This window comes from Anneissia japonica, unplaced genomic scaffold (genome assembly GCF_011630105.1).
Source record: "Anneissia japonica isolate Jap-2015-1 unplaced genomic scaffold, ASM1163010v1 scaffold288153_len396733_cov185, whole genome shotgun sequence".
Taxonomy (NCBI): Eukaryota; Metazoa; Echinodermata; class Crinoidea; order Comatulida; family Comatulidae; genus Anneissia; species Anneissia japonica.
In genome coordinates this window covers 44,689-72,404 of record NW_022705851.1, presented here as the reverse complement: position 1 = coordinate 72,404, position 27,716 = coordinate 44,689, and the positions used below count along the sequence as shown (strand labels likewise).

Below are 27,716 nucleotides of genomic sequence, written 5' to 3'. Positions count from 1 at the left end.
ATCAATTTTTTTTTTTTTTTTTTGTGTTTCGTTGTTTTTTGTTTTTTTTTTTAATAAATGAAAATGAGAAGAGGCCATTCATACTTTTTGCATGAATCAAGGACCATTGTTCAGCTCGTACAACGTATTGTCAAGATTTGTTTAGACACGAATGACAATAATGATAACGACGTATTCGTATTTGTTATCGTTTTCATAAGGTTGTGAAATCTCCCTAATATAAAGAAAAAAGGAAAACGGAAAGCCCTGCAAAGTACAAATGCAAGAATAATAAATAGAAGCAAAATAATTCTACCTAATGCAGATACAAGAATTATAAATAACTGCTGAACTAACTAAGTCAAACATGACCATCACATTAACTTCAAAATAATTGTAAGTGGTGTGTAATGAACACTGCTTTAAGCATCACAACCAAAGTCAAACCTGACTATAAGCAGCTTAGCATGCAACGATGATATTAAACTGCAAGTCAACAGCTCATGGTAATCGCCATACTACTAAATGTTGATCAAATTCCATTCACTAGGGGCCTACATATCAAAATGTAATAAAAACAGGATTGACGCCAGGAGTTGCCCGACTGTGTGTCATAGGTCCTCAACGTGGGGGCATGTCCCCGACGAGGGTAAAGTGGGCGTGGCCGGGCGTCGCTCAATATGTTTTTGAAAGTCGTTTGCAATATGACAATTTTGGGGTTACGAGAAGGCTTATTTAATCGATCTTAGAGCCTAATAAATACCGTATAATGTTTTTCTCCCTGACTAATTGTGGTTTTTCTCCCCGACCCCACCCACTGGCGTCACCCCTAAATAAACATTTACCTCAAATAAGTTGGACTTCCATATTACTATTCCGGCCACTAGATTCAGTGGGATATTACTATAGATTACTTCATAAATAATTGTTTAATACATTTTGCCCTCCAATTGAAGACTACTTTTGGGACTGGGTTTTTTATGGTCTTTAGCAGCTTTGGTCTTTAATTAGAAAAAACATATATCAAAAATATATAATAAAATGCATTTTATTTGGCCTGCAGAAAGATGGTCTTTCATTGGAGGAGTCTTTAATTTAGAGGGAAATCTGTATGCACTTTCATAAATAATGTTCTGGTCCGGGATGATGTTCGACGGGGGATGGTTTTACTATGGATTTCAGTAAAAAAGAAGTAATAACTGCTAACTTTATTCAATTAGCCTAGTCGGTCAATGTTCAAACTACACCTTGAATAGTATAAATGCATGTAAAAAAAATTAAAGCGGGCCCGAATTTAGTACGTGTCATTAGCTTGCATTATGTAGGCATATCTTTCAGAATGAGATAAATTAGTAGGCCTAATGATAAATGATGGTGATTATAATAATGAGTATTGTATGATGATGCTAAGTTGATAATGTAATGGTCATGAAAAAAAACAATGGTAATGATGAACTACGATGAAAAGCAGAATAAAAATGATAGTAATGATAATGATACTAATGTTGATGATAATGATGATGATGATGATGATGATGATGATGATGATGATGATGATGATGATGATGATAATAATGATAGACCTAATGATAATGATGATAATAATGTGATGATAAGGATGATGGTAATAATGAGGCAATGGTAATGATGAACTACGATGAAAAGCAGAATAAAAATGATAGTAATGATAATGATACTAACGTTGATGATAATGATAATGATGATGATGATGATGATGATGATAATAATAATGATAGACCTAATGATAATGATGATAATAATGTGATGATAAGGATGATGGTAATAATGAGGCAATGGTAATGATGAACTACGATGAAAAGCAGAATAAAAATGATAGTAATGATAATGATACTAACGTTGATGATAATGATAATGATGATGATGATGATGATGATGATGATGATGATGATGATGATGATGATGATGATGATGATGATGCTGATGATGATGATGATGATGATGATAATAATAATAATGATAGGCCTAATGATAATGATTATAATGTGATGATAATGATGAAGGTAATAATGGGAATAATGATGGTGATAATGATGATGATAATGATGATGATAATGATGATGATAATGACGATGATTATAAACTACTTTTGGTTTAATAGCTGTATACTGTACATGATGCAAATGGGCTTATTTTGTATCGCAATAATGGAACAGGACGCTAGGCTCATTGGTTTCTACAGTGTTTTAGTGAGTGGCAGAAGTGTGTCGTTTCCCAGGGCACCGTTTACACTGACAGTCATTCACAACATTGTAATCGCTTAATCTTAAGAGGAATACAAACCGGTTAATGTTTATGCGATGTTAGGATTATAACAGAACAACATAATTAGTACTATATTTAACAACATTGGCAGTGTGAGAAATATAGGCCTACTATTAGATCCAAGAACATCGCTACGAGGAAGACCGCACGCTGATTGAATTAATTTACGACTTTCTATGGACCGAATTGGGTTTCAGAATGGAAAATGTTGTAGATCATTTTACGTACGGGAATGTCAATGACACAAAGTAGAGTATAAATCATCTCCTTGTTGGAAAGCTAAATTAGTTTATAAATGTATACATTAAACAATCCGTTAAAATCCATGTTCCACAAGCGACGGAATTATCTTTCTATAGTGAGGGCGCAAGACAATCCATCTGGCGCATCACATTCGATTAATGGTATTTATTTATTAGGAGTCACTTTAGAATCAGTGGCAGTGGAATTCTTCCAAAATAAAAAACGAAAATCTTAACTAAATCAGATACAGTAATTACTTTCGAATAATATGAAGAAAAAGAGAGAGAGAGAAAACATAAATTTTATGTACAAAAACAAAATCGTCTTAACTAATGTTTCATAAGGTAACCGCAAAGAATACTTAATAACAACTTGTCCCCTTGTGGTTATTATTTTTTAATGAAGGGCCCTTAATTAAACCTGATACTTCGGATAGGCCTATCTGACAGAGGCCCTAACCAAAGGGCGATGCATACAGCTGAAAATGGTAACACGTTGTCACTAATTACTAAGTCACTAAGTAAATCATTCCATGATCATTCCTCCTCAAATTAAACAAGAAAAATATTTCCTATAAAAAAAAACGCCGCAACATCTTTACCATACATTATTCAATTTGTTTATAATTCCAAATGTATCTTACATGTGAATTTTGTTACGTTACTTAAGTTTCTTCTTTCCAATAAACGAGTCTGTAACTGTAATTGCCTAGACCAATAAATACTGTAGGCTTTAAATTTAAGGTATGACATAATTTGTTTTTTGCTTTGTGTAATCATGTAGGAAGTTGTGAAGCACCTAAGCAGAGATAAATTCGAACAATTTTTTTTTATTTGGCAGTAGTAGGCGTGGTCTGTGGATAGAGTTCAGGTGTAGACTGACATGTAGCGCTGCGTTAAACACTCGCCATAATGATTACAAACATATTCACAAATACACACTTATACATATTGTCGGAAATGAGATGAAACTTTTTTTCTGTCAATTTTGTTGGTTGGTATTGCCACAAAATCAAGGTGGGTGCTTGAGACAATTTCTTCAACGAGGTGTTTGGAAAAATTGAAATCAGAGGAATGAAAATGGATTCTGGTATGAAAACACGGGTGGCCGAGACAATGCTTCGCCGACAAGGAGCTGGGGGAAAGTTTATAATCCGGTGGGGTGAAAGTGGATACAAACTGGTTTACAACTAACTTCCACGAGGCGTTGGGAAAAAAACTTAAGTTGTCCCTGTGGTGAAACAGAATGCTGGTGGTTATGAATAAACAACTTGCCTCAACGCGTTGGGGAAACATGGAGGCGTTAAAGAAAATTGAAATCCATGTGCAAAATGGACACAATAAACCAGTATACAACTAACTAAAATGGACACGAACTAGGTATATAACTAACTTCCACGATGCGTTGAGAAAAAAACTTGAGATGCGGGTGGGTGAGACAGAATACTGGTATACGGTACGGCTTGCTTCAACAAGACGTCAGGGGTGGCGCCAGCGGGGGCCGGGGGCCAAGTCCCCCGTCTTGGAGAAAAACTACAATTCGTCAGGCAGAAAAAAAAAAACGTATATGTATTTTCCACATATTAGTAGACTCCAAAATCGAATAAAGCTTTTGAAACCCCTAAAATACACTAAAGCAGTATAGACACCCGCTTATTTGCGCATGTTTTCCTTGAATAAATGTATTGCCATTAGTTTGTGTTCCCCAGGCTACCTGAACAAGACTTCCTGCATTGCGATGATTTTTAGATTAAGGCCCCTTGAAGAATTTAGGGTCGGTGAATAGTTAATTAATAGTCTTTGGTGAGCCTTTCCTGTCGTCATCTATCAAGAGAACTGTCCCAACGGCATCCTTCAATTCAAGAAATAAATTGTTTTAGAATTGATTTTAGCATGACTTTAGCTCGTGGATGTAAGTTGTGTTCGATACGGCCATAATTCCTCTGAGAAAGATGCTTTTTGCATTTTAGCGTTGACAAGTGGATTCTAAAGTAATCGAGACGGTTTGCTATAACGATAGAATTTGCCAGTGCACGATGATAAGGCAATTGTATGTGTGCTATTCCATACTGTACCTTTACAAATGGAATAAAAATAGTAGTTGCTTAAACACAACCACGTAAACCTAAACCGAGGTAAAGTAGGGATCGGCTTCTTAGGATGACTTAGTGTCCTGCCTGATCGTGGTAGGCATTGTTGCTCGCTGGATCGCTGATTCTCGCCCATGCATGTGCCCCTATGGTATCCATGATCTTTTTGTCTATTTTTAATATTTAAATGATAAACAATGTTGTTCTTATTAAGTTTTTATTTAATTTTTGTCAATTAATGCTGGGATGACCTCGAAAGTGATTAGGTTCACTATTGGTTTTTTCCCCCCGGGCATTGATTTTGACTTTCTTTATCAATATCAATATAATATTATGAAACAAAACTCATTAATAAATGATAAATTTCCACAGAAGCCCATAGGAGCAAGTGTTACCGATAAACAAAATTAGAACCCTTAGAAACTTATCAGGGATACAGGGGCGTAGGGTGGTTCCCATCTGGGGTGGGGGGGGGGGGGGGAGGGCGAACATTTTAAATGCGGAACTACAAAGGATCAGTGGCGTAACGAAGGGGCTGAAGGCCCCAATCCAGGCGCTGGTGTGTTTTTAGCACGTTTTGTGATGTATTTTAGTGTCTTATTTTGGAACAATGGAGTTTTGAATTTTGTACAAAAATTAGCATTATTACAAAATAAGCGTAATATAGGCCTATTGTAATTAAGATAATACTTAAAACTTAATTTCTTGTTGCACATTGTTTTATTTTTATTATATTATATAATACAAATTATTAAATAAAGCTTAAAACGTTCAATCAAAAGAACAAAAAAATGTCTATACTCTTTTCTATTTATTGCTGTTGCATGTGTTTGTATTATTGAAAAAAAATTACACAGAATTATAAGAGTAATTAAAATAATAATAATAATAATGTCGGCGTCATTTGATGTATTTTTAAAATCATGATAACACTCACTTACTTATCCTCTTCGGGCCCAGTGGCCCATAAGGCTGTAAGGCTCTCTCTCCAACGTCCCCTGTCTCTGGCCACAGGTTTAGCTTCGCTCCAGGATGTCCACCTAGTATAAATACCCCTCTCTTTTACCACTGTTCGGCGACATGTTTTTGGTCGCCCAACTTTCCTTCTTCCTTCTGGTGACGTGCCCATGAAAGTGCAGCGATGCAATGGCTCTCCTTCATTATTAGCACGTGGTCAATCCATTTTCATCTTTTTTCTCTCACTTCTTCACTACTGATCGGCTTTAGTTTTGTTCTGCTGAGTATTTCTTCATTGGAGATAAGGTATGTCCATCTGATTTGCAGTATTCTTCTTAGACTTGTGATTATTGAATGTGTCCAACATCCTGGCCTAAACACGTTTAGATTTTAAACGTGTCACCAAAGTGTCACCAAAAACGGGACAACACTGCGTGGAGCTTTGTGTTTAATGCGCTCCACGCTATTTTTACAGTGTAGATCTGTTTCAGTTTCATAAATGGAGACTCTTTATTCGCATCTTCTGTTGTGATTCTGTTCCTCCACCTTCATTACTGATGGTAGCAACCAGGTACCGGTAGGTAAACTTATGATATAGGCTAGTCGAAGCAACAGCCTAATGTGAATTAATGGGTTATACTAACATGATAACATTTAAAACCCATTTATTCACATTGGGCTGTTGTTCGACTATGTACTGTACGGAATTGAAAATGCTTCTTTTTTTTTTGCTCGGACAGAGTTTGAGGCAAACGTCAATGAAATTTGTTAATTCCATTGATCTACCCCTATATCCATAATTTCGCCAAGTTCTTAAATATTTAAAAATCCGATATCTCATTAAGCGCTTTTTATCTCATTAATCACGTTTTTTGTCAAAGTTTAAGACCATCGCAAATCTACTGGCACAAAAAGTTTTAGGACTATGCAGTCCGCTCAATAGGGCGAATCATGAATTTTTGCTCATAGTCATAGTCATCATGCAGTAAAGAACTTTGTAGTTAATTATTTAACTGTCCATATGTGTAATGAAAAAATAAATTGCAATTTGCACGAATACGACAAAAAAAAATGAAAGGAGAAAAATATTGAGTATATTCAGTCCTTTTCTATCGTTAAATTAATTTTATGTTTGAATTTAAGCAACCCTTGTTAATTCAATCATCAGTCCTGATGGTCATTGATAGAGGTTTAGCGCCCTCAACCATACTTATACTTACATACTGACTACTTAATCAATCAAAACAAAGTCTGGCCAGAGGTAAGTCGTTGCAATTCGCTACCAGTTGTAGAGGGAAAATAATCTGTAGAAGCTACAAGAGGAATAACAATACAGATGTCAGGTACGTGAACGGTGTTTTTTTTCCCAGAAGGTTAATTACTACGAACAGTAACATTAACTTACTTTCTGAAATGACGCAACAATTTGCGTAGGCCCAGTAATACTACTAGTGTAGTGACAGCGTGTAGTAGTACTAGCTACTCAGTGTGTAGAGTAACGTCGTAATCGATCGTACCCACTGAACTCACCAACTCCAGGGAGCGCCAAAATCAACCAGCATCAACATCCAGCATGGCCCAACCATCATGTTTTATTTCTAACTCCCTATTTGTATCGACTAATCCTAATGCTTGTAGATTTCATTTCATTTCTTTAGGCACGAGAGCCAAGGATATGCCAATATTAATAAATAAACCTAATCATTGTCCTATCCTAATTGGCATAACGTGATCTTGGTCCATATGTGGCGGCGGAAGAAAATTTCCATGTAGAGCCATTAAACAACATGGGACTTAATGGATCAGTACACCAGGGTAGCCTCCCCCCCCCCCCCTACTCTTCTCGAAGAATGTACTGGGGTCTTCACACGAGCCAAATGCGTACACTGGGCCTACGGTTTAAAGTACTTATCTGGAACAATTGGCGAGTGAGCCTTTTGAACCAGATATTAGGCCTAGAGTTGAAGGTTACAGTGCCCCTGACTTAACCGCTTTAACCATCTGTGTATTTTATTTATATAAATTGACTTACGGTCAGTCTCAGTCTCTGGAACAAGAGGTCATTTTATTTGGCATCACAGGGCCCTAACTAACTTGGACCCCTATTGTGGGCCCCTGTTGGGGGGGCGGGGGAGGTGGGAAAGTATAATTTCTTCTGGGAACACTGCTTCGAAAAATTATTTTTACAGTCCAAGAATGCCATTTTCTTAGTCATTTTGGCTCAAGTCATTTCGGGCCAGAACCTTTTCAGCCCTGAATCATTTTGGCCCAGATTTTTTCACACAGTAGTTGCCACATTTAATTAGCCAAATTATTTTTCTTTTTGACAATTCTTTTCATAATATAGTCAGTGTTTACTTTTTCCCTGGATCCTACAATGACTCATGTATAACCTACATGTTTATTTTTCCATTTGTTTGTTTTTTGAAAAAGATGGATCATGGCTGTGCTTCAAAAAAGATTTTTTTTTTAATTTAGCTCAATGAATCTTTTTTATCTACTTTATGTTTAAAAGTGAAAATACAGCTAATTGTAATTATTAGGCCATCCTATAGTGCAGTAATAATAATTTATTTATAGTCAATAATTAAATTCATAAATAAGCCTAGTAGGGACCTACTGTAGATAGTAAAAAATATGATTTTAATTAAATAATATGCTGGATTCAATTATTCTCAGCATTAAAAATACCAAAAAAAATGTATCTCCTATACCATGTTTCAACTTCCTACCATAGCAGTACTTTCGGCCTTGTATTCTTGTAATTTTGGCCTCCTAACCCAAGTCTTTTCATGTTAAGCTAAGCACTCACTGACTCATACGATGGCCGTACAACCGTCGGGGTGACGAATCCAACTCCGCTCCCTGCGAACGGTTGACAACTCGATGCCATCTGCTGATTAAAATAATATTGTATTATTATAACACACATAATTTTTTTGGTAACGTGTATAACTTAACACTGATTAACACATTCTGGTTACGTTAATTTTCGTTACCCCCGGTCATTGGATCAAGCACATATGGAACACGTAAGGTCCCCTGGGAGAATTTCATAATATTTTAGCTGCAGCCCAAGGACACAAGCGACTTGCACAGCGAGAGTTTCAAACCCCGGCTTTAAGGTTAGGAGTCCAAGTCACAACCGCTGCACCAACCGCTTGGTTAGTGTTTTCAAATTTTTTTATAGTGATTTTATATTGTATTTTATTTATGCTCCGTGGTATTGGCATTTAGGCTGTTGGGGGTGGGGAGGAGTGAAATTAAATAAAATAAATCTTAATAAAAATATATATACAAAATTATTGCTTAATGCTATGAAATAAAGCAAATCCCAAAATTATTGTGTTTTTGAAAATTAATGGATCAATGTGAAATGATACATGACATCTCAGGATTGGTTAAAATCTAACGTTTGACGCTCACTGTTTCTTTAAAAAGAAATGACACATGACATTTATAGTTGATGTTAAAAAATATAAAGTGATACACCCTTGTTTTTTGGGTAGGGGAGGAGTGGGAGAACCCATGTGTGGCCAAAGCATGATTGATGTTGGCTCTCCCAGAAGTGATTTCTATACTTTTCTGCCAAAAATCGATGCTTCTATTTGTTACGCGTAAATCGCAGAGAGCACTATCTTTGATAACAACTGAGAACCTGGACCGCCTGCAGTAATGAGGATTGTAGTGAAAGCCTTCATAAGCTGACATTTGTCTTCTTTTCTTGTATTGTATTTTGTATAAAGTGTTAATCATCATTGTCATTAATTACCAACATCTACATCACTATTATTTGCCTGATATTTTTAGTATGTTTATGTAATTTTATAGACTTACATAATTTACATTTTTTTCTTTAAATTCAAGCATTAAATTGTAAGTATTATTAATGTATTTCAACATTGTTTTTAAAATTTGATGTGAGGAGGAAGGATAAATTAGCTGGGAAAATTGTTATATGAGGTAGTTTTCAACCACTTGAGCAAAATATATTTCTCAGAAAGTTTTTTTTTGGGGGGGGTGCGCAAGCTTAGTTTTATGTGGGATGTACCCTAAGCCCCCCTCCCCCCTTTCCATGTATGCTAATATTTGATGGCACTTGCAGCATTTAAAAGTAAATTGAATTTTATTTACAATTTTTGTTCTATGATGTTGAATTTGTGAGAATAAAAATGTTTCTCTAAACTGGGATTAAAACAATACATTTCACGCTGATGTAGATGACCTTTAAGTTTATGCAATACAGTAATTATGTTTTATGTCACTCTAATTTGTGAGTAACTGCCTAGATAAGACAAAGCATGCCATCTTATCAATTAATATGCTCTGAATGTATTAGATCATGAATTCCATCTTCGTTATTTAGGTAAGTATCTCATTTTAATTAACAACATCTAACTGACTGATTTATTTATAATGGAATTTTAGACACAATTTAATCTTTGTATGTGGTATTAAATTTCAACAAGCCAAACATTTTCTTGGCTTTAATTAAAATTGTTTGTATAATATACATTGATGGACAATAAACATAGCAATATGATTGAAAAAATTTCTTTGGTTCCAATGAATAATAATTTAAAAATTTCATTAAAAATAACTAAAATTTCATATAGTATGAATTATTATTACATTAATGTTTTCAGTAATATTCTTTTACTTTACAAATAATATTTTAAGTCTACAGTAGACAGGGAATTAAAATGAGATTGAGAATGTTGAAATCCTGAGTTGCAAATATTTACATTGAATAATTTACAAAGACTCGGAAGGTTTACACTATTAAGTAACATTGTAGTTTTATATGACTGAGTCACCTTTCAATTAAACGTAACATTACCGGTATTTAATTATGAAAAACAACCGTACAGTACTTTATACAGCAGGCCAACAGTATGACGAGTAGTTAGGCAGGGGTGCCACCAACTACAGCCTTAACATCGGCGCTTATTTAGGGCAAATAGAAAAATTTATTAGATTATTATTCCCGCCCCCATCAAAAATTTTGGAAATATTGATGCCGGAATAATTTTATTTTTTATTAATTTTTTTGTTGCATCATTTATTTTAACTGCAAAAAAAAAAAAAAAAAATTCACAAAATATAAAGAAATTGGCTCGAAATTCGGCAGACTTTAACCTCTTCCAATTGATTAGATCAGACATTGGGGTCGCTATAAAGTTGATATTACAAAGCCCATTCGTTTACTGTCCCTAAAAATACACTGCTCGCTTACTGCGGCTAAAATAGACGTTCACTGTTGTCTATCCCTAAAGAGACCCGCCCAGGGGGGCTGATCGGATCAATTATTCCCAGCGTGAAGACTTGCGTGTTCCACAATACTAAAAATAGGCGACACTGTGGTCTGTCCCTGAAGAGACCTGCCCAGTGCCTCATATGTTTCACAGTGACTCTTGCTGCTAAAAATAACTTGTTACATCATACATTACATCATGTGGGTGGTCTTTCTTGTGATGGGTGTGTTTGGTTGGATTGGTTGTTGTTGGGCAAAAACTAACCTACGACATCAAGAAAGAAAGTTAGGCAAAGGCTTGCCTAGTTCGAGGTAAAGAACAAAGCCTAGGCGCCTATGCCTACTAACTATAATTTTTTCCCTTCCCTTTGAATTTGATGCTCAAGTAATGTCTGATTTTTTCACCGGAATTTAGGCCTAGTCTAGACCTAGTTTTGGATTTGAATCCTTCCCCTCCCCCCCCCCATAAAAAAAATACCTCCTCCCCTCATCAATTTTTTTTTTAAACTCTCCTCATCTAGGTTTTGGTTGGTAGAATCCAAGTCTTGGATATGAAATTACTGTAGAATTGGATGTTCAGAGAACACTCATACTTTAAAGGACTCAATTGCATCTTTCATAAGAAGGGGGTTACTCTGATGCTCCAATTCATTTCCACTCATAGTGCTGTAGAATGATAATCATTATAATACACAAAATTTCAAAAGATATACTTAAAAGCCAAACATCCTGGTTAATTGGACATGCTTTTTTTATGTCTGTCCTCATTCCTACTTGGGTCCCTGAAACAACACCACTGTATACAGTACCTATTATATAATTTCATACAGGGTTCTCACCGGCATTTTGGAGTTGTGGTCACCACCTCCTCCCCCCAGCTGGAAAAAAAAAAGTTGTAGTTATCATAGCTATATGATAGAACCCATGATTTTGTGGTGTATGAAAATTTAATCTTCCCAAAAATAGTGCTGTCAAAATACAAGCTTGACCAAAACAAATCTATGTTTAAAAAAAAAATTTCTACTCATTATTGAACAAGGCACGGGCTGAAACAACAGCAAATCAACGCACATGTGGAATCCCCGAATTAGTTTGCATGTATTTTATAAACTACAAAGTTCGTAATAGCTGTTTAATTATAATTTTGCTGTTTTTTTAAAACGTATTTGACTTGGTAGCATTTTATTTCAATTAAATGAATTATTAAATCATTGTGTAACTTTTCAAATAAAAAAAGTGATATTATTAGCTGGAAATATGTATATTTTTTTACTCTACTACTTTACTCGGGTCATTTGAAAGAACACACTTAGCCAGGCCTGGGCTGGGCCTACGCCTTAACGTGGAACTTCCATGCTGAATAAAACCATTAACCACAAAATCAAAAAGATATTCTTCTAGGCCTAAAAGCCTGTATTTTGTACGATATTTATTCATTACAAAGTGAATACAATTTTAATTATTATTCAAATACAGTTACCCACATAATTAACAACACAAACGCCTAAACCATAGTCGGGTGAAGCCCAGATGGAGGGCGAGGAACATAGAGGAGAAATACCATGTTGTACAGGGACCATGTGATCCACTCTACGGAGAATGGAGCAAGAAGTAAACAACATCGTCAATCATAGTGCATAGAATATGTGTGAATTTTTTGTAAGATATTTAATCATCACAAATAAAATAAGTCAACACAAAAACATATTTTCCAACATGTTGTCACTAACCAAAACACCATTGACAGTTGATTAGAGAGAAAGACCTTGCTGTTCTATGTAGCGAGCACGTGATCAACTCTACTAAGTACTGATGGGTTGGGGTGAATGCAGACATCGGGAATAAACAGCCTCACGCAAGTCGTACGTTTTCATGACGTGAGTAGAGTGAAAAGAAAACGATTATGCCTATTTCCACTTTTTCAAAAGTTAACACAGTGATTCAATATATTTAATGATTGAAATACATACTAACTTAAAGACCAGCTGACAAGACTTAAAACTGACGATTTTCACAAAAAATATGTTCTATATATTATAAAATTATTATAAAATCTGAAGTTTTTTTTCAATATTGTATGGAAAAAGTGATTTTTAAGGATGTTTAATAGTTGTCAGTTTGAGGTGAGCATCATTAAGAGAAAGCTGGGACTACAGTATAAATTAAAACTGAAGTCCGATGCATTCCAACAATTAAGAAAAATAAAGACACAGCAACTGTGGAGAAACGGAAAAGTTCTGCCAAACGCCAGCGACGAGACGCAAGTATAACATTAACAATTACCTACAGTATCTATTGCGGTCCATTATTAAATGGTGTTGGTCCATATAATAAAATACAGAAACTTGTATTACTTGGCAGAATAATATTAAGATAGAAAAAATATAATATTTAACAAACAGTATAGACACCTCCTATAATTTAACACCTATTTACGAATAACAAACCTCTGTGTTTGAGTTGTAAACTGTTTACAGAAATTCATGCAAATAATTAGGGGTTTCCCCATGTGCGTTGATTCGACGCCGATTCGATTGTGTGTTGCTCAATAAAATTCAACAATACTAAGCCTACGCATAGCAGTAAGATTTCAAATTAACGTTACCACCGAGATGTTTTAATTGATATCTTTTGTCTTGTAGCAAGCATTTTACTCTACTACTCTAGTAGTCGTGTTACGAATGTATTGTTAACCTACAGTATGTTGTTTTTTCCACTATATAAAAAAAACTTCCAAAAATAGTGGTGGTCGGCAGCCTGAAAACCACCGCCGACCAGCGTGGTGAGAACCCTGCTTATATTATATGTAATTTAATTTTTATCTTTTCAAATGTTTTGAGGATGGAGATTTTGGGTGAGGACTTATTGTAAAGGGGGTTGAGAATGTGATTTGGGGTTGGGTTTATATATAACAGTTTTTGCGTAGTTATTAGCAATCTATTATATGTTTTTTTCTAGTGCACGGATCACAAGAGTCTACTAGTAAATACATTATATTTTATTAATTATTGATGGTGTACTTCATCTTACTAAAAAATCAGCATTAATACATTAAAGCAGCTATCTATAATTATAGCACTGACAACCTCACATGCGCAACACATACTTTACATTACTCTAAATGCATAAATTAACCTCTTTATATGCTAATATATGTAAGTATTCTAATTATAGCTTATTGATTCTGTAATATATACTGTTGACACTAATTGTCAACAGGTGGTCTTGATAAAACTTTTTTCTCACATAAATCTGTATTATTCTTTTCTTCTTTTTTGCATCATATAAACTGTAAAAAGTACCTACTTAAATAAATAGAATATTCCTAACTGTTGCTAGGCAACCATGCTATTGAAAAGCTTTTTAATCTAAGTGTCCATAATTCTTGCCATCAAGTAATGAATGCAATGACAAGTTGGTCGTTTAAATGTCCAGATTGACATCATTTAAGTCATCACCGTTGCAGCTACGTAACATTAATTTTAACTATCAACGTCTTTCCATGATCTAACCGAAAAAATTTGACTGCCGTATTTTTAGGATCTAAGCGAAAATATCCAACATCAATTACCTCATTGTGCCTGTGATGAAAGAATGATATTTAGATGATACCTGGAGGACTTCTTGTGTAATTACTCAAAACAAAATTAAATACAGTATACCGAGTCATCTATCAATGAATTTATCATACGATTAAAAATATCTGAAGCTTTCAAATAATTAAGCTTCATAACCGTGTGCACGTCAGAAAAGAGTTATGCTTTGGAGCGAGTGTTCGTTAAAACATCCAGCAGCCAATGCCGATCTTAGCTTGGGTTCTTAGGTAAGACACTTTTCTGTATCTGCCTCATTGTCTTCAAATGCCAAGTTTTAACTTGCTCCCATGTATTATAAAATTACTGTGCACATAACAGTAATGTAAGGATTGTCTTCAGCTTTACTGACAATGTCTTATAGTACATGTCAGGCTGATTTTTTTTTCTTAAATTTGGTATTGATCATCCCAAAGGGAAAAAAAAAAAAGAATCTGTTTTGTTGTTATTTAGTATGACAAGCACTTAAATAATATGGATAATTAAAAAAGGTATTTATAATAAAAGAAAAATTATCCCAACAAATACTGAAATTAAGCATTTTCCATTTCCAATGCCTTTGTGCACTATACATTGATTTTATATAAATTTTGTGTGCTGTAGGATTAAAGTAGAGTAGAATGGAAGACTGTAAATTATCAGTGTTGTACTGTAATACAAATTCAGTTTTAATGAAACACTGATGTGATTAGAAAAGTCGTAAGCAAGTGAAAATGAATTGATGTATCAAAAAAATTATCCATTATGGTATTATTCTGACATTATAGAAAGTAGAAATTCTTCAGTATATAATGTAAATTTATCGTTTTTGTATTTTTGTTATGTTTGTTTGTCTTTGAACTAGAGATTTGTAGGTGAGATAATACAAATTTATTCTATACATTTCAGATAAGAGTGATATTGGTTTAGTGGCTTTATAGATAAACAAATGTATCTATTTATAGTGAATTCTTTTATTTGTTAGTCTCTTAGTCTTGCACTCTTCCTATATTATGATATGCTGCTACGGCTGTTAATGCATGATTACATAATGTAGGGTTAAGAATGAACACACTGACCGCTCTTGAAAATAACAGATTTACATTAATTTAAAAAAGTTTAAGATAGAGTTATCCCTCACTGACTGTTCGTCTCACGCCTAGTCTTATGGTCATACCCTAGAAAAAAATTACATTAAACACAGTTTACGATGACGCTACCCCTCACTGACTCTTCATTCCACGTCTGGTCACCTACTGTATCTGCATTTGGTGGCATTCCCCGGGCTGTTGTAGATCTCCTTTATTTGACACCTCATTTCTACGTTTTACCATCTTCTGACCAATTACATTGTCCCTGCCATAACTTTAGTTAAATGTACAACAAAGAAAAGGCATATTTGTAAAGTACACACCTTAATTACGGCCATAAAAATGTATCCAACATGATTGGTGAAGGGGTTCTATAATCGAACCTTTGCAGTACTGTAGATAATTATTTATTCCATAATTCTATATTTTTTGTCACTCATTTTGTTGGTTCTATTTCTTAGGTGTAACCTGAAGCTCTGGCCTCATAGCCCGGAGTACCCATCTCTCTTTCCTTGGTGTTTGGGCCAAACTGTGCAAGGATTGTAGGGGTTCACCACTCCTCCTGCACAACAGTCTGTTTTACCTTTGCAGCATTTGCTGGTACCTATCTATACTCCTCGATAGAGAGAGGCAAACAGATAAAGTGTCTTGCCTAAAGCTATTAGGACACTGCGACTTGCAAAGCGACGGTTTCAAACGCCTGACCTCAGGGTTGTGAGTCCTAGCAGCAACCGTTGCGCCAACCACTTGCCTCATTGTAGATTACATTTACAGTAAAGTTTTCAATATTTTGATCAGGCCATTATTGCACACATCATTTTTTCCAGTAATCCATATATTTTAATTATTATAATATTTTTACTTCTCTTTGCAACTTGCATTAATTCGAACTTAAGACCCATTTATTTTTCTATGGTTTTTCACATAGAATAATATATCTTTTTTAATTATTTTATTTAAATTTATAAAACAAGGTGCATTATGGGTAGTGGAAGTAGTGTGTCCTCACATCCATCCTCACCCGAGCTCAAGGTAACCGAAGTTAATCGCAGGAATTCTGTTTACACTGAGAAGTGGAATGGTCATGTGATCACAAATGATGTTGCTCCCGTACTTATCAGTCGTGATTGCTGCGAAGAATTTCAAATTAACATCGACAAACAAAAACCTGTTCTTGGAGCAATCAGTGAAGGAAATTCAGAACATGCTTTGATTCAGGTACAATATGCCTTATAATATGTATTATTAAGATAATAATCATGAATATGCATCATTAAGATAATGATAATCATGAATATGCATCATTAAGATTGTGATAATAGGGAGGTGTTGCAAGCCTTACGTCACATATGCATCACATTTTCGTTCTCGTTATCGCAAATTATAAAAATCCTATTTCGCACACACTGAACAAATTTGTATAATGAAAAAAAAAGTTATTTCAAAAGTAAATGCCAATAAATATCTGCATTAAGTCGTCAGAAGTTATTATTTTGCATTTAATTATGTTATAGTGTGAATATTTATATAATTCTATTATTATGATAGCTTTTGTGTATGCAGTCGTTTACAGTCAGGGGTGACGCCAGGGGGGAGGGCCGAGGAACTAGGACACATGAAGCACAATTCGTCAGGGAGAAAAAAAAATTATGTATTTTGTACATATCAGTAGACTATAAAATCGATTAAATAAGCCTTTGAAACACCTAAATTTTTGCAGGCTTCGCCCCCTGGTCTTTCAAATGCTTTTAATCAAAGCTTGACTCACTTACTTTGCTTTCGTCTGGAAATCTGACCCCTCATCAGGGCATCGCCCCTCCCCCCCACAACACCCCGTCGGGGACCTCAGCCCCGGCAGATGCTGGCGTTCCTCCCTGTTTACAGTTAGACTGCATAACAAAACATAGTGTTAGGCTAGGTTAGCCTCAGCTGGAAGGCTATATTTACGATGTGTAGGCAGGCCTATGTTTAGGACTCTCTAGCTAGGCTTTAGGTGACAATACCAGAAGAAAAATTAATAACCAAATAAATTTGTCAAATCATATTGTGTTCTTTTTTTAACCCACTGATGTGGCTAACCTAGGCCTACTACTAGGTAGGCCTTTATGGATGGCCTATGTAGATCGGTAGGCTACCTAGTGATGTACACTTTCAAGTTGTTTTTGAAAATCAATACCAAAATATTTCTTGTTTAATTTATAATATTTTATGACAGTACAGTAACTTGAACTTGATTTGCCTACCTATAGTACTCCTACTCTTCGTCCATATTATGTTGGGAATATGTTCCACCATTTTAAATGATGAAATTCAGTGGAACCAACAAGCCAACTGCATTGAGAATTGTACAACATTTTGCGTTTACAACAAAGTTGCTGGACGCTGGCGCGAGTGTTGTGGGTCACGCTGAACTTTTTTGTCAACAGCAAACCGTACAATTTCTCATATTTTAAAGTCAGTACATTTAATAATTGTTCAATTTAATTTTTATCCATCAATAACTCCATTCATGGTCATAGATTTTCTTGGTTTGAAATCAAACCATAAGTTGGTAAATATTTTCAAAACTATGTTCGTTTTTTACTTACGAGCATATTCGCTGATCATCATGAAGAATCCACGAAAACCCAATGCTCTGTGACCAAAATAATTGGGGATCAGCTTAAAACTTTAACAAAAATGATGATGCTTTCGTTATCGTTTTCATGGGATTGCGAAACCTCTCTAATCATGAATATTCATCATTAAGATGGTGATAATCATGAATATGCATCATTAAGATGGTGATAATCATGAATATGCATCATTAAGATGGTGATAATTGTGAATAAGCATTTTATGTAGGTGTTAATTTATGAATATGAATAAGGTAATTTTATGTGAGAATAGTGTTTCATCATTAATTATGTAAGAAGATTGTGAGTCATTAATATTCATATGTGAGTGTCAGATACATACAATTTATAGTTGATTGACAACGATTAATACACTACTACAGTGCAAGTATGGTCAAGTCCTTAGAGACAGTTGTTGTAGTAACCTTTGAATATCCTTGAGTCTTTTAACATAGCACTCTGGTTGCTTGTCAACTCATTGGTCAATTTAGACATTTTAGAGATCATTACTATAAATTGCATTATGATTCCCTCTCACTGCCCGCATAATTTGATCATTATTTCTTGTGTGTTCAGATAAACATATTTTGTCCACCCACTGGAAAAAATTATTTTTGAAATTTTTTTTTAGTTTTATACATAATTTCTTGAGCCAACTTGATGACATTTACAGCATTTGTATTTGTGGCCGTGGGATTTTTGATTTGTGCGACATTAACATCATAACCTCCCTGAAGGGTAGATCAGTTAAAGAATAGCGTACTACGTTGTCAACACCATATGATACCCCTTCATTACTGAACTACTACCCAAGCCGTCAATAAGTCTTTTTACAATTATTGTAGTACAGTATGGTCAATTGCACAGTTGCACATCTTAATTCACTCCAGGTTTTACTAAATAGGCTAGCCAGAATTATTTGGTATGCTGATATTAGAACATCTTTTTAATATGGAATCTCTTTTAATTTTTTTTTTGCAATTTAATGTAATTTATAAGATCATACCCTGGACCTCAAGAAAGAACAGTGTAATACTAATGAGTATCCAAAATAAGAAAGATTTCTATCTACCCATTTCCCCTCCAAAATGACCCTTAAAATAATATCTTCAAATTTTTGTGGGTTATAATTAAATTAGAAACCAACCAACTAGTGCAGTTAGTATGGTTCTTGTAGCAAAGACATACTGGTATTCCTGTTTTTAGGCTACTCGAATACGAGAATACATTCGAAATATGGTTATACGGTATCCGTTAATTGCTCACTAAGAGATCGATTCCAAGAAAGATGCATCCGGGTCTAATAATTTGTTATAAAAGCATTGAAAACCAAATGTCATTTTAGCATTAAATTATTACTCTCATTTATACTATTAGTAAGTCTTAAAATTATGCATGAAAGGGAGTTGTTTTAAGTCTCCAGAAAAATCTTAGTCTTTGACAGAATTTGAACTCGGGATTCTGGGATTGGAAGAATGTCTCTACCATGATTTGTGTAAAGTAGTTTCATGGACTTTGGTTTTGATTTGAACTTTGGTTGGCTGTTCACTCTTTGTAGCTTCCACATTTTATTCATTTGTTTTTTTTGGTTTTTTTTGGTGCTAGATGACTACTTGAACATCATCTTCTTAACAGCCATTAAAACACATTCTGAGGGGGTTGTCAGTTTAGTCAACAAAGGCTTGACCAGATGAGATTTATTGTCTTAATATTAAAATGACAAGTATGATGGAACATTAAAAAGAGACGATGAAAAATGGCTGGAAGAGCTCAACACTGGGTGACCATAACACTAAAATGTTACCTATAGAGTCAATACATCACGAGTCAGTGGTCAGCACGAGTCGATGAACAGCACGAGTCAAAGTAAAGTGAGAGTCGATGAACAGCGAGTCGGTGAACAGTGCCAGTCAGTGAACAGGGTATGAATCAGTGAACAGCGGGCGAGCGGTATACAGCGCAAGTCGGTGTACCGTGTGAGTCGCGGTACAGCAGTGTGGGTCAATGTACAGCTTTAGTTGGTGTACAGCATGAGTCAATATACAGTGGGAGTCTATGAACAGCGTCAGTCAATGTACAGTGGGTGGCGAAGAACAGCACGAGTCGACAGCACGATGAACAGTGCAAGTTGATGAACAGTGCGAGTTAAGGAACAGTGCGAGTTAAGGAACAGCGCGAGTTAATGAACAGCGCGAGTCGTGCAGCTTGAGTAGGTAAGCAGCGAGAGCTGTTGTGCTGCGTGAGCCAGTGTGCAGCGCGGGCCGGTGTGCAGCGCGAGTCAATGAGCAGCGCGAGTCAATGTACAGTCATTATCACAACACCTCAACAATGGCCATCATTGAAGTAATAAGCTTTGAGTCAGACATCTACAAGCACATCTCCAACATCTGTGAAAAGTCGTTGTATCATCTGAAACCTCTCACTAATATAAAACCCATACAGATGACTAACAACCTGTCATAAAAAATCTCCATGCTTTTAATTACAACACAGCTGAATTATTGCAATTAGCTACTCTGCCATTGGCTTTCTAAATCAACTGATTTGCACGTCGTCTTTCCAGTATTTTATTAATTCAGCATGCAACTGCCATTTTCCAAAGCCATTGGTTGTCTGTCATGTTTATGAATATTTTATTATAAAATATATAGTCATAAATTATTTGTCATATCAGTTTCAGTACTGATATTTTTTAAATATTGTTAGAAATTTGATATTTACATAAAATGTATGCTAACTTTTATATTTAGTTTCTTTATATATCTTCATTGTTAATAATGTATGAATTGTTTAAAATTGTTAATTTCAATATTGAATACTGTTGCTAGTAGTGGTTTTGTCTTATTGATATTGTTATTTTTTAGCATGTTCTTATGTTAATTTAAATCTGATAAAAGAAAAAAAACATTTCTTATTTGCAGGGAATGTACTTTTTAGTGTTGGACCATTTCAAAGGCATCGATGAGATTAACACATTACCGAAGTATGGCGTTGTTAATTTCCGAACTGCCGGCCACGGTTTTCCCGTTTACGGAATGGGGCAGCCAAGTGGGAATGGGCTTCATAATGTTATGAATTTTCTACAGAGAGAAAATATTGAGGTAAGCAATTATTTTCAAATTAATTAAGCGTCTCAATTTTTTAAAGTTTACTTAATACTAGCATTGTTTGAATTAACGATACTATACATAAATTCAGTATTGACTTTCAGTATATCATGCTCTAACAAAATGATATGAGTCACTGATTTTAATACCAGATCAGGTCTGTGTAAAGTTAAACGATATTCATTCAAGGAAATATTTCATTTAAAACCATTTTCAGAATGTAATACATTCACCATTTATTTTTCAAAATCATTTCTATAAAACCAACATTTAATATGTAGCAAAGACAAATCAAACCAGTCACTCTCACAAACATTGATTTTTAGTTGTTTTTACAGGGATAAGCAGTAAAATTAAAGTTATAAAATGGTAAAAGAATCATTTAAATCCGACATTTATGAACATACAGCTGTTTAAAGAACAGTATTTGAGAAATCAGCCATCAAAGTTTACAATTTTGGCCATTTCTCATGCAGACCATCACCAAGTTATTTAAATGTTGTATTATTGACGAAAATTGGGAAAATAACAACATAGCATGATGTTTTATCGATAATAAACCAAGCCTTTTTTGATGGAAACCAGATGAAACTATTCAAATATTTATGAAATACTTATCTTTAGGAATTGAACGTACGGATGTTGTACATATACCGTACTTGTACAATTTACATTTAAATTAACGAGTCAGCTTTTCACGTTCCATCTCTTTTCTCTTCTTTTTTATATGTAGGATGTAATATTTTTGAATTTACGAGATGAGCCAGTGTTGTTTCTGAGTCACAAAGGTGACCTGAAACCATACACTCCTCGTAATAAGGACAGTGTGTTGCAGAACATCTCGTCCAGAGGAAGGCCTACTGAGATTGAAGCCATTATAGCCAAAGAAGTATGTATACAGTTTCATAAAAAACTAATATATTCAAATATTGAACTTTAAAAAAATCAGTAATGCTCATTATTTGAATTCCTTACTTTTATATATCAAATAAAACAAAATTAGAACATTTTTTGCCAATTATCAAACACATAAATTAATTAGATATTATTTTTTACATGTTGCGTATTTCATTGCAAGAGGATCATCAGTTTAAACTGAATGGCATAAACTGAATTTAATCAGCAATGCTTAAGAGAGTTACGAAACATGGTAACAGGAAATGAACTTTATGACTAGTATGTACCGTGATCATCAGTTTAGTAGAAATGATTATAAATGTTTATTGGTCCTCCACTTAATAGTTACTATGTAACAAGGAAATCTGGCAGGCTGTCATCGCTTCAATATAAACAGAGCACTATGGAGTCGTAGATAATCATTCATTTTTACCTTTATGAGAGGAGAGAAGATTAATATCATACTAATATATACATAATATACTTAATTAATTTGAACTCCTCAAGTATCTCTTATTAGTTTCCTATATTTTGTCCTGTATAATTCAGAAGAAATTCAATTAACACCGCTTATCTCAGATTAGATAAGACTCTAGATTCAAAATTTTGATTGAAACAAGAACAGCTTGCAATATATTCATAGTTTACTTATTTTCTGTACACCAGAAATTATTTTCATAAGTAATTCCTTTTAAATTAATACCCCATTCAGACTAGCATCGCATTGCAATCAGTTGTAACAATTGCGACACCCAATCGCAAAGTAAAATCGTGTCTGAAAGCTCACCAATAGTAGTCAATATGTAATCGATATCGAAATTGTTACCCGTTGCGATTGGGTGCTACAATCATTATTACTCCCAATTACCACAGAATCTGATCGCAACGAATCACAACAGATTTCACAGGCACTGTTTGGCTGAGGTCAGGCAACATAGGCCTAGACACCGGAGGCCTAGGCCCTAGAATGTAAAGTTTGTTTGTGTTGGTCTGAATGCGTTCGTTGATTGCGATCGGGAGTAATCAGTTTTGGATTACCATCGATTACATCGCAACCGATTGCAAGAGAGTATAGTCTGCATAGGGTATAAGATAAGTTGGTCAATGTAAATTATTTTTATTCTTATCTAAATATATTCCATATTCTCAAAGAATTTCATCTAACTTTTTTTGTACCTTGTTTAGCAGAATCGCCAAAAATTGCGATTTTTAATAAAGAAAAGATTTTATTTTTGGCCAATTAGCACACCTGCTGTCACGAAAAATGGAAATTTCATAAAAAACATAAAAGTTTTTCTTTATCTTTATTATGCCCACCGCTGCCTTGAAATCTCCAAAAAATAAGATATGTATATAGTTCTTTCTAATTATATTAATTTTAAGCATTTAACCATCCAATTACTACACTGTTTACATTTACCAATAAAATTTTATTTTTGTTTTTGGCAAAACTATTTGCTAAATGAAAAACCAAATTTTTATTTTTATTTTATTCCACCCTCCTCTGACGATCTGTAAAAAAATAAGTTAGCAAAACAGGTATAAAAGAAGTTTCGCCTAAAGTGCTTGTTTTTCAAGATAAGCCAATGTTTAAACGGAACTTTACTGATACTTTTCGTCTACTAGATTCAGTTCATTAGTGTGATCAATGTTGCTAAAGCTAAGCTGAATCATGGTGACAAAATAATGATTCTTTGGTGGCTGTCGTAGTCCAAAGTTTAATTTTTATTTGTGATGTCAACCACCATTTATATATTTATTTATCATTTTGAAGACAAGAAAACACAAGTGGTGTAATTACACCCAAATGACCACAAAAATATATAGAAAGTAAAGCGTTTATATATCAGTTGAATTGCCCTATTTGCTAAAAGCTTTTGGCTATGTTAACAATTTGTCTTTAGTACATTATTTTTAATAAAGTCCTGCGATTCCCGTTAGCATAATGGTGTATTGATCACATGTTAACAGGTTATTCTAAAATAAGCGCATTTGCATTGTGTACAGTACACATGAAAACATTTAGCTTCATCATGTCCAACAAAATTGTCATACTCTGTCCAATCCATTACAGCAACCTTGAAATATTTATCTGCCTTTAGAATGATGGTTTCTTTCAATTGGCCTTGCAGGCCTGACAACATGGATGTTTAATTGTGTTGGCCATTGAACAGATGACAGGAGATTCTTATCCTTTTAAAGTATAAATTTAATGATGATGATGATGATGAGAAGGGAGATAGCAGAGCAGATTTTAATTAAAAACAATATTAAATGTGATGCATTGATAATATTTAGGCCTACACTATAGATAAATCTAGGCTGTTTATTCTTAACTGTTAGTATTATTTTATACATTATTTATTCCGAAATAATACCTAATAGTTGAACAAATTTGGTACGCCAACTGAGGAAAGTCAGTATGCTCACTAACTACCAATTACTGAACTTTACCATCCTGACTAGTTGTTCATGAAATTGAATCAGTACAAAAGCGTGCTTGTAATTTTATGGGTAATGTGCACGTTTATGTCGATACACTAAAGATATCATGTTAACTCACCTGGAGCGTGCTCAAGCACTATGCAGAAATTGCATTGCATATAATTTTTCAGAAATGGCATGGAATTACTTAGTTGGTGGTTAACCATTTGAGGAAATTCAGGTAATCCTAAATACTGTATTTTTTTATTTATTCTTTATTTTTACTGGATTGCATTTTCAGTACCTCAGTGCTGATTTTCAAAATCGTCCAGTTACAAAGTAAAGTTAAGTAAAAAGTAATTAAACTGAAAAAGTAATGTAAACATATAGACAGTAAAAAAGTAAAAATATATCAAAATGGTAAAAATCTTAACTAAATCACATTTGAAGTAATATAGATGGAATTTTTGAATTAATTAATATTTTTTTCGGTTGCAGTAGTTCTAATATTAGCAGGTAAGTTATTCTGTTGTTTGAGGTTCTGAAGTTAAAAAAGTTCTTTTAATACCTTGAACGTTTTTTCCAATTACCTGTAGGTGTTATTAATATTTTAATACTTTGGCTACGGGAGCATAGGAAAACACTGAAGTACTAAAATGATACCACCTTTCAATGTTAGTTTACACTATGTTCAAGTAAAATATTTTTAAAGTTATTTAATAAGTGATATGTACCAAAAATTATTTATTTTTTTTAACATTTTTTTTTATACAAAGAAACAAACAAAAAAAATTATCTATAAAATTGATAATTATTTAATTAATTATGATATAAATAAAATTTAAGAAATCAAATTGAGGCGAAAGTTAAAGGTAGAAAAATAATATTGTACTATTTTATTTTAAAATATTGTGTTAGAAACTGTTTTTTTGCAATAAATTGTTATGGGGTTGACCATGTTTTACCGCAGTCAGTATCTTTAAGGCCGTGTTTCCGCAGCACTTATCATTTCTTTGATAGTTTCCCTGATAAATTATCTTGAAATTCCCTCCAAATATTTTATCACATCATGCAAAATTATTGACAACAATGCAGTGAGTTCAACATCAAAACATCTGTTTTGTTGACCTAACAGGTGACTTTTTTTTTGTGTGAGATGAATAAGTTTGGTGTGCTTTATGGTACAATAAACGTTAGGTAATGATAGACAGATGCCGTGGATTTCAAGGGCAGCCATTTCAGGCTTTTAAAAAAATTATATGATTTAATAAGCACGAAAACTTTACTCACTTTTCAAATATATCAAGTTTTTAATACAGGCATTTTATCAAATTGTGTTGTTTAATTGTATGGTTGTTTCCTTTGTTTTTCGTCGTAAGTAGGTCATATTTCGAATTTGTGTTTTTAATAATGAGTTTGACAAAAACAAATAAATAAATATATATCTTTTTATATATATTTACATCTGGGATCTTAATAAAAAATGTTTCATTCAGATAGGTTGATCCGTTTTCGAAATATGCGTTCTTGAACGTTTTGCTTCCAATGGTTCTCAGATATATATCCTACTCCGGATCGTCACAAAAATTTAATCATTTCTTTACTCGACCTTAACAAACTGTTATACAAGGTTTAAATTATACCCATTGATTTTTTTTTAAAGAGATATTTAGGTCTGGGTCCTCAATAATTGAAATGACCTTTCAATTTACCCCTTTTGACTTACTTGTCGCCAATAATTTCTTCCTTGTAACTTGGTTAAACTTTTTCCGAATGTTTCATTCAGATCAGTTGATCCGTTTTCGACACATGTGGTCTGAGACGTTTTCTTTTAAATGGTCCTCAGATCCACACCATACTGCGGATGGTCACAAAAATTTAATCATTTTTTTACAAGACCTTTACAAAGTATTATAGAATGTTTCATTTTAGACCCATTGGTTTTTTTTTTAAAGATATATTTACAGTAGGTCTGGGTCCTCAAAAATTCAAAACACCCTTAAATTTACAATTTGCACTCAAACCTCCTTAGGTACCCACTGATGCTCCTTGGTTGAAATGAGCAATGCAGATAAGGTGCCTGCTCAACACAACACAAAAAAACAAATTTTTTTAATCTTTTGTAAAATTATGTTTTATATTTTAATTTTGTAAAATTTATTATAATTATTATAATTTTGTCTTTTCAGGTTGTTGAGATTGCAACGACAGATGAAGACAATCAGTTTTATTTTTATGACGACGTCATGAACTTGATGGAAGATCCCCACAAATATCATGTACAGTTTTTGGATGATTTCCAGACAACTGAACAAGTTTTTGCCCAATATATACTGCCTCGGCCAAACACGAAATACTTAAGATTCCCTTGTAGCAGTGGCAACACACCTTCAGATGTCGCTGTTGACAGTTTCCTTAATCTTGTTAAAGTAAGTACGTTGAGAATGGGTTTTGAGGGGGCAATTAATCGAGGGAGGTATTTATTCGAGGAAGGGATTTACCTGAGGAAAGCATTTATATTTTGGGTGTAAAATGGATACAAGTATACTCAAATAAACACCCCTTAATTTCACTGTAGGCCTAATTGTTGAACTAAAACACATACCTTTAATTACCATCAAAATGTATTATTGCGTAATCATGAAGCTTTATAGATCCAAACCATGTTAGAAAAATGTTTGTCTACTGGAGTAGAATGTGATGATGTTGCCTATGTGTGTGAGTTAAAAACTCTTATGGTGTCAGTCTATATTGCATATGATTGTCTTTTTATTAAGGTAATAAAAAATATTGTCAGGCCTTGCCTTTGTTGTATTTTATCCATCTAAATTTTTTGTTGTTGATTGAATATGCTAATTGCTCATTTGCGTAATTAATAATGCACTATAGCCAGGTAATTTTAGCTACCGGTATGTTACTACGATAACTAAGCTTTGATAGGTCTAATCGGTTTCAAACTTGGCAAAATGCAAGATGGTAATAAAGAAGATGGAGCCTGTTGTTTTTTTGTATGTGTGTGAATATGCTAATTGCTCGTTTGTATATTTTATATTTCACTAATCTGGTGATTTGGGCTAGTTGCCACGATACTAAAGTTACGTAACGCTGATTGGTTTTAAATTTAGCAGAATACATGATGGTAATTTTGTTATTTATTTATTTTATTCTTTATACTGGGAAAACC

The 27,716-nt window shown here is 34.0% G+C and overlaps 1 protein-coding gene across 4 annotated transcripts in view; it reads left to right on the top strand.

The window, feature by feature from the left end:
• The first annotated feature begins 6,801 nt into the window (after nt 1-6,801).
• Nucleotides 6,802-27,716, top strand: part of LOC117105922 (paladin-like) — a 50,575-nt gene continuing 29,660 nt past the window's right edge. For 2 of the 4 annotated variants that reach the window (XM_033247225.1, XM_033247224.1), the window contains exons 1-5: nt 14,315-14,649; nt 16,464-16,707; nt 21,026-21,205; nt 21,945-22,100; nt 26,722-26,961. In XM_033247225.1, coding sequence (XP_033103116.1) covers nt 14,624-14,649; nt 16,464-16,707; nt 21,026-21,205; nt 21,945-22,100; nt 26,722-26,961 — 846 coding nt within the window. In that variant the 5' untranslated portion in view covers nt 14,315-14,623. Of the gene's footprint in view, nt 6,916-14,314; nt 14,650-16,463; nt 16,708-21,025; nt 21,206-21,944; nt 22,101-26,721; nt 26,962-27,716 lie in introns of those variants that run through there. The other 2 variants (XM_033247227.1, XM_033247226.1) reach the window with 2 other exon arrangements.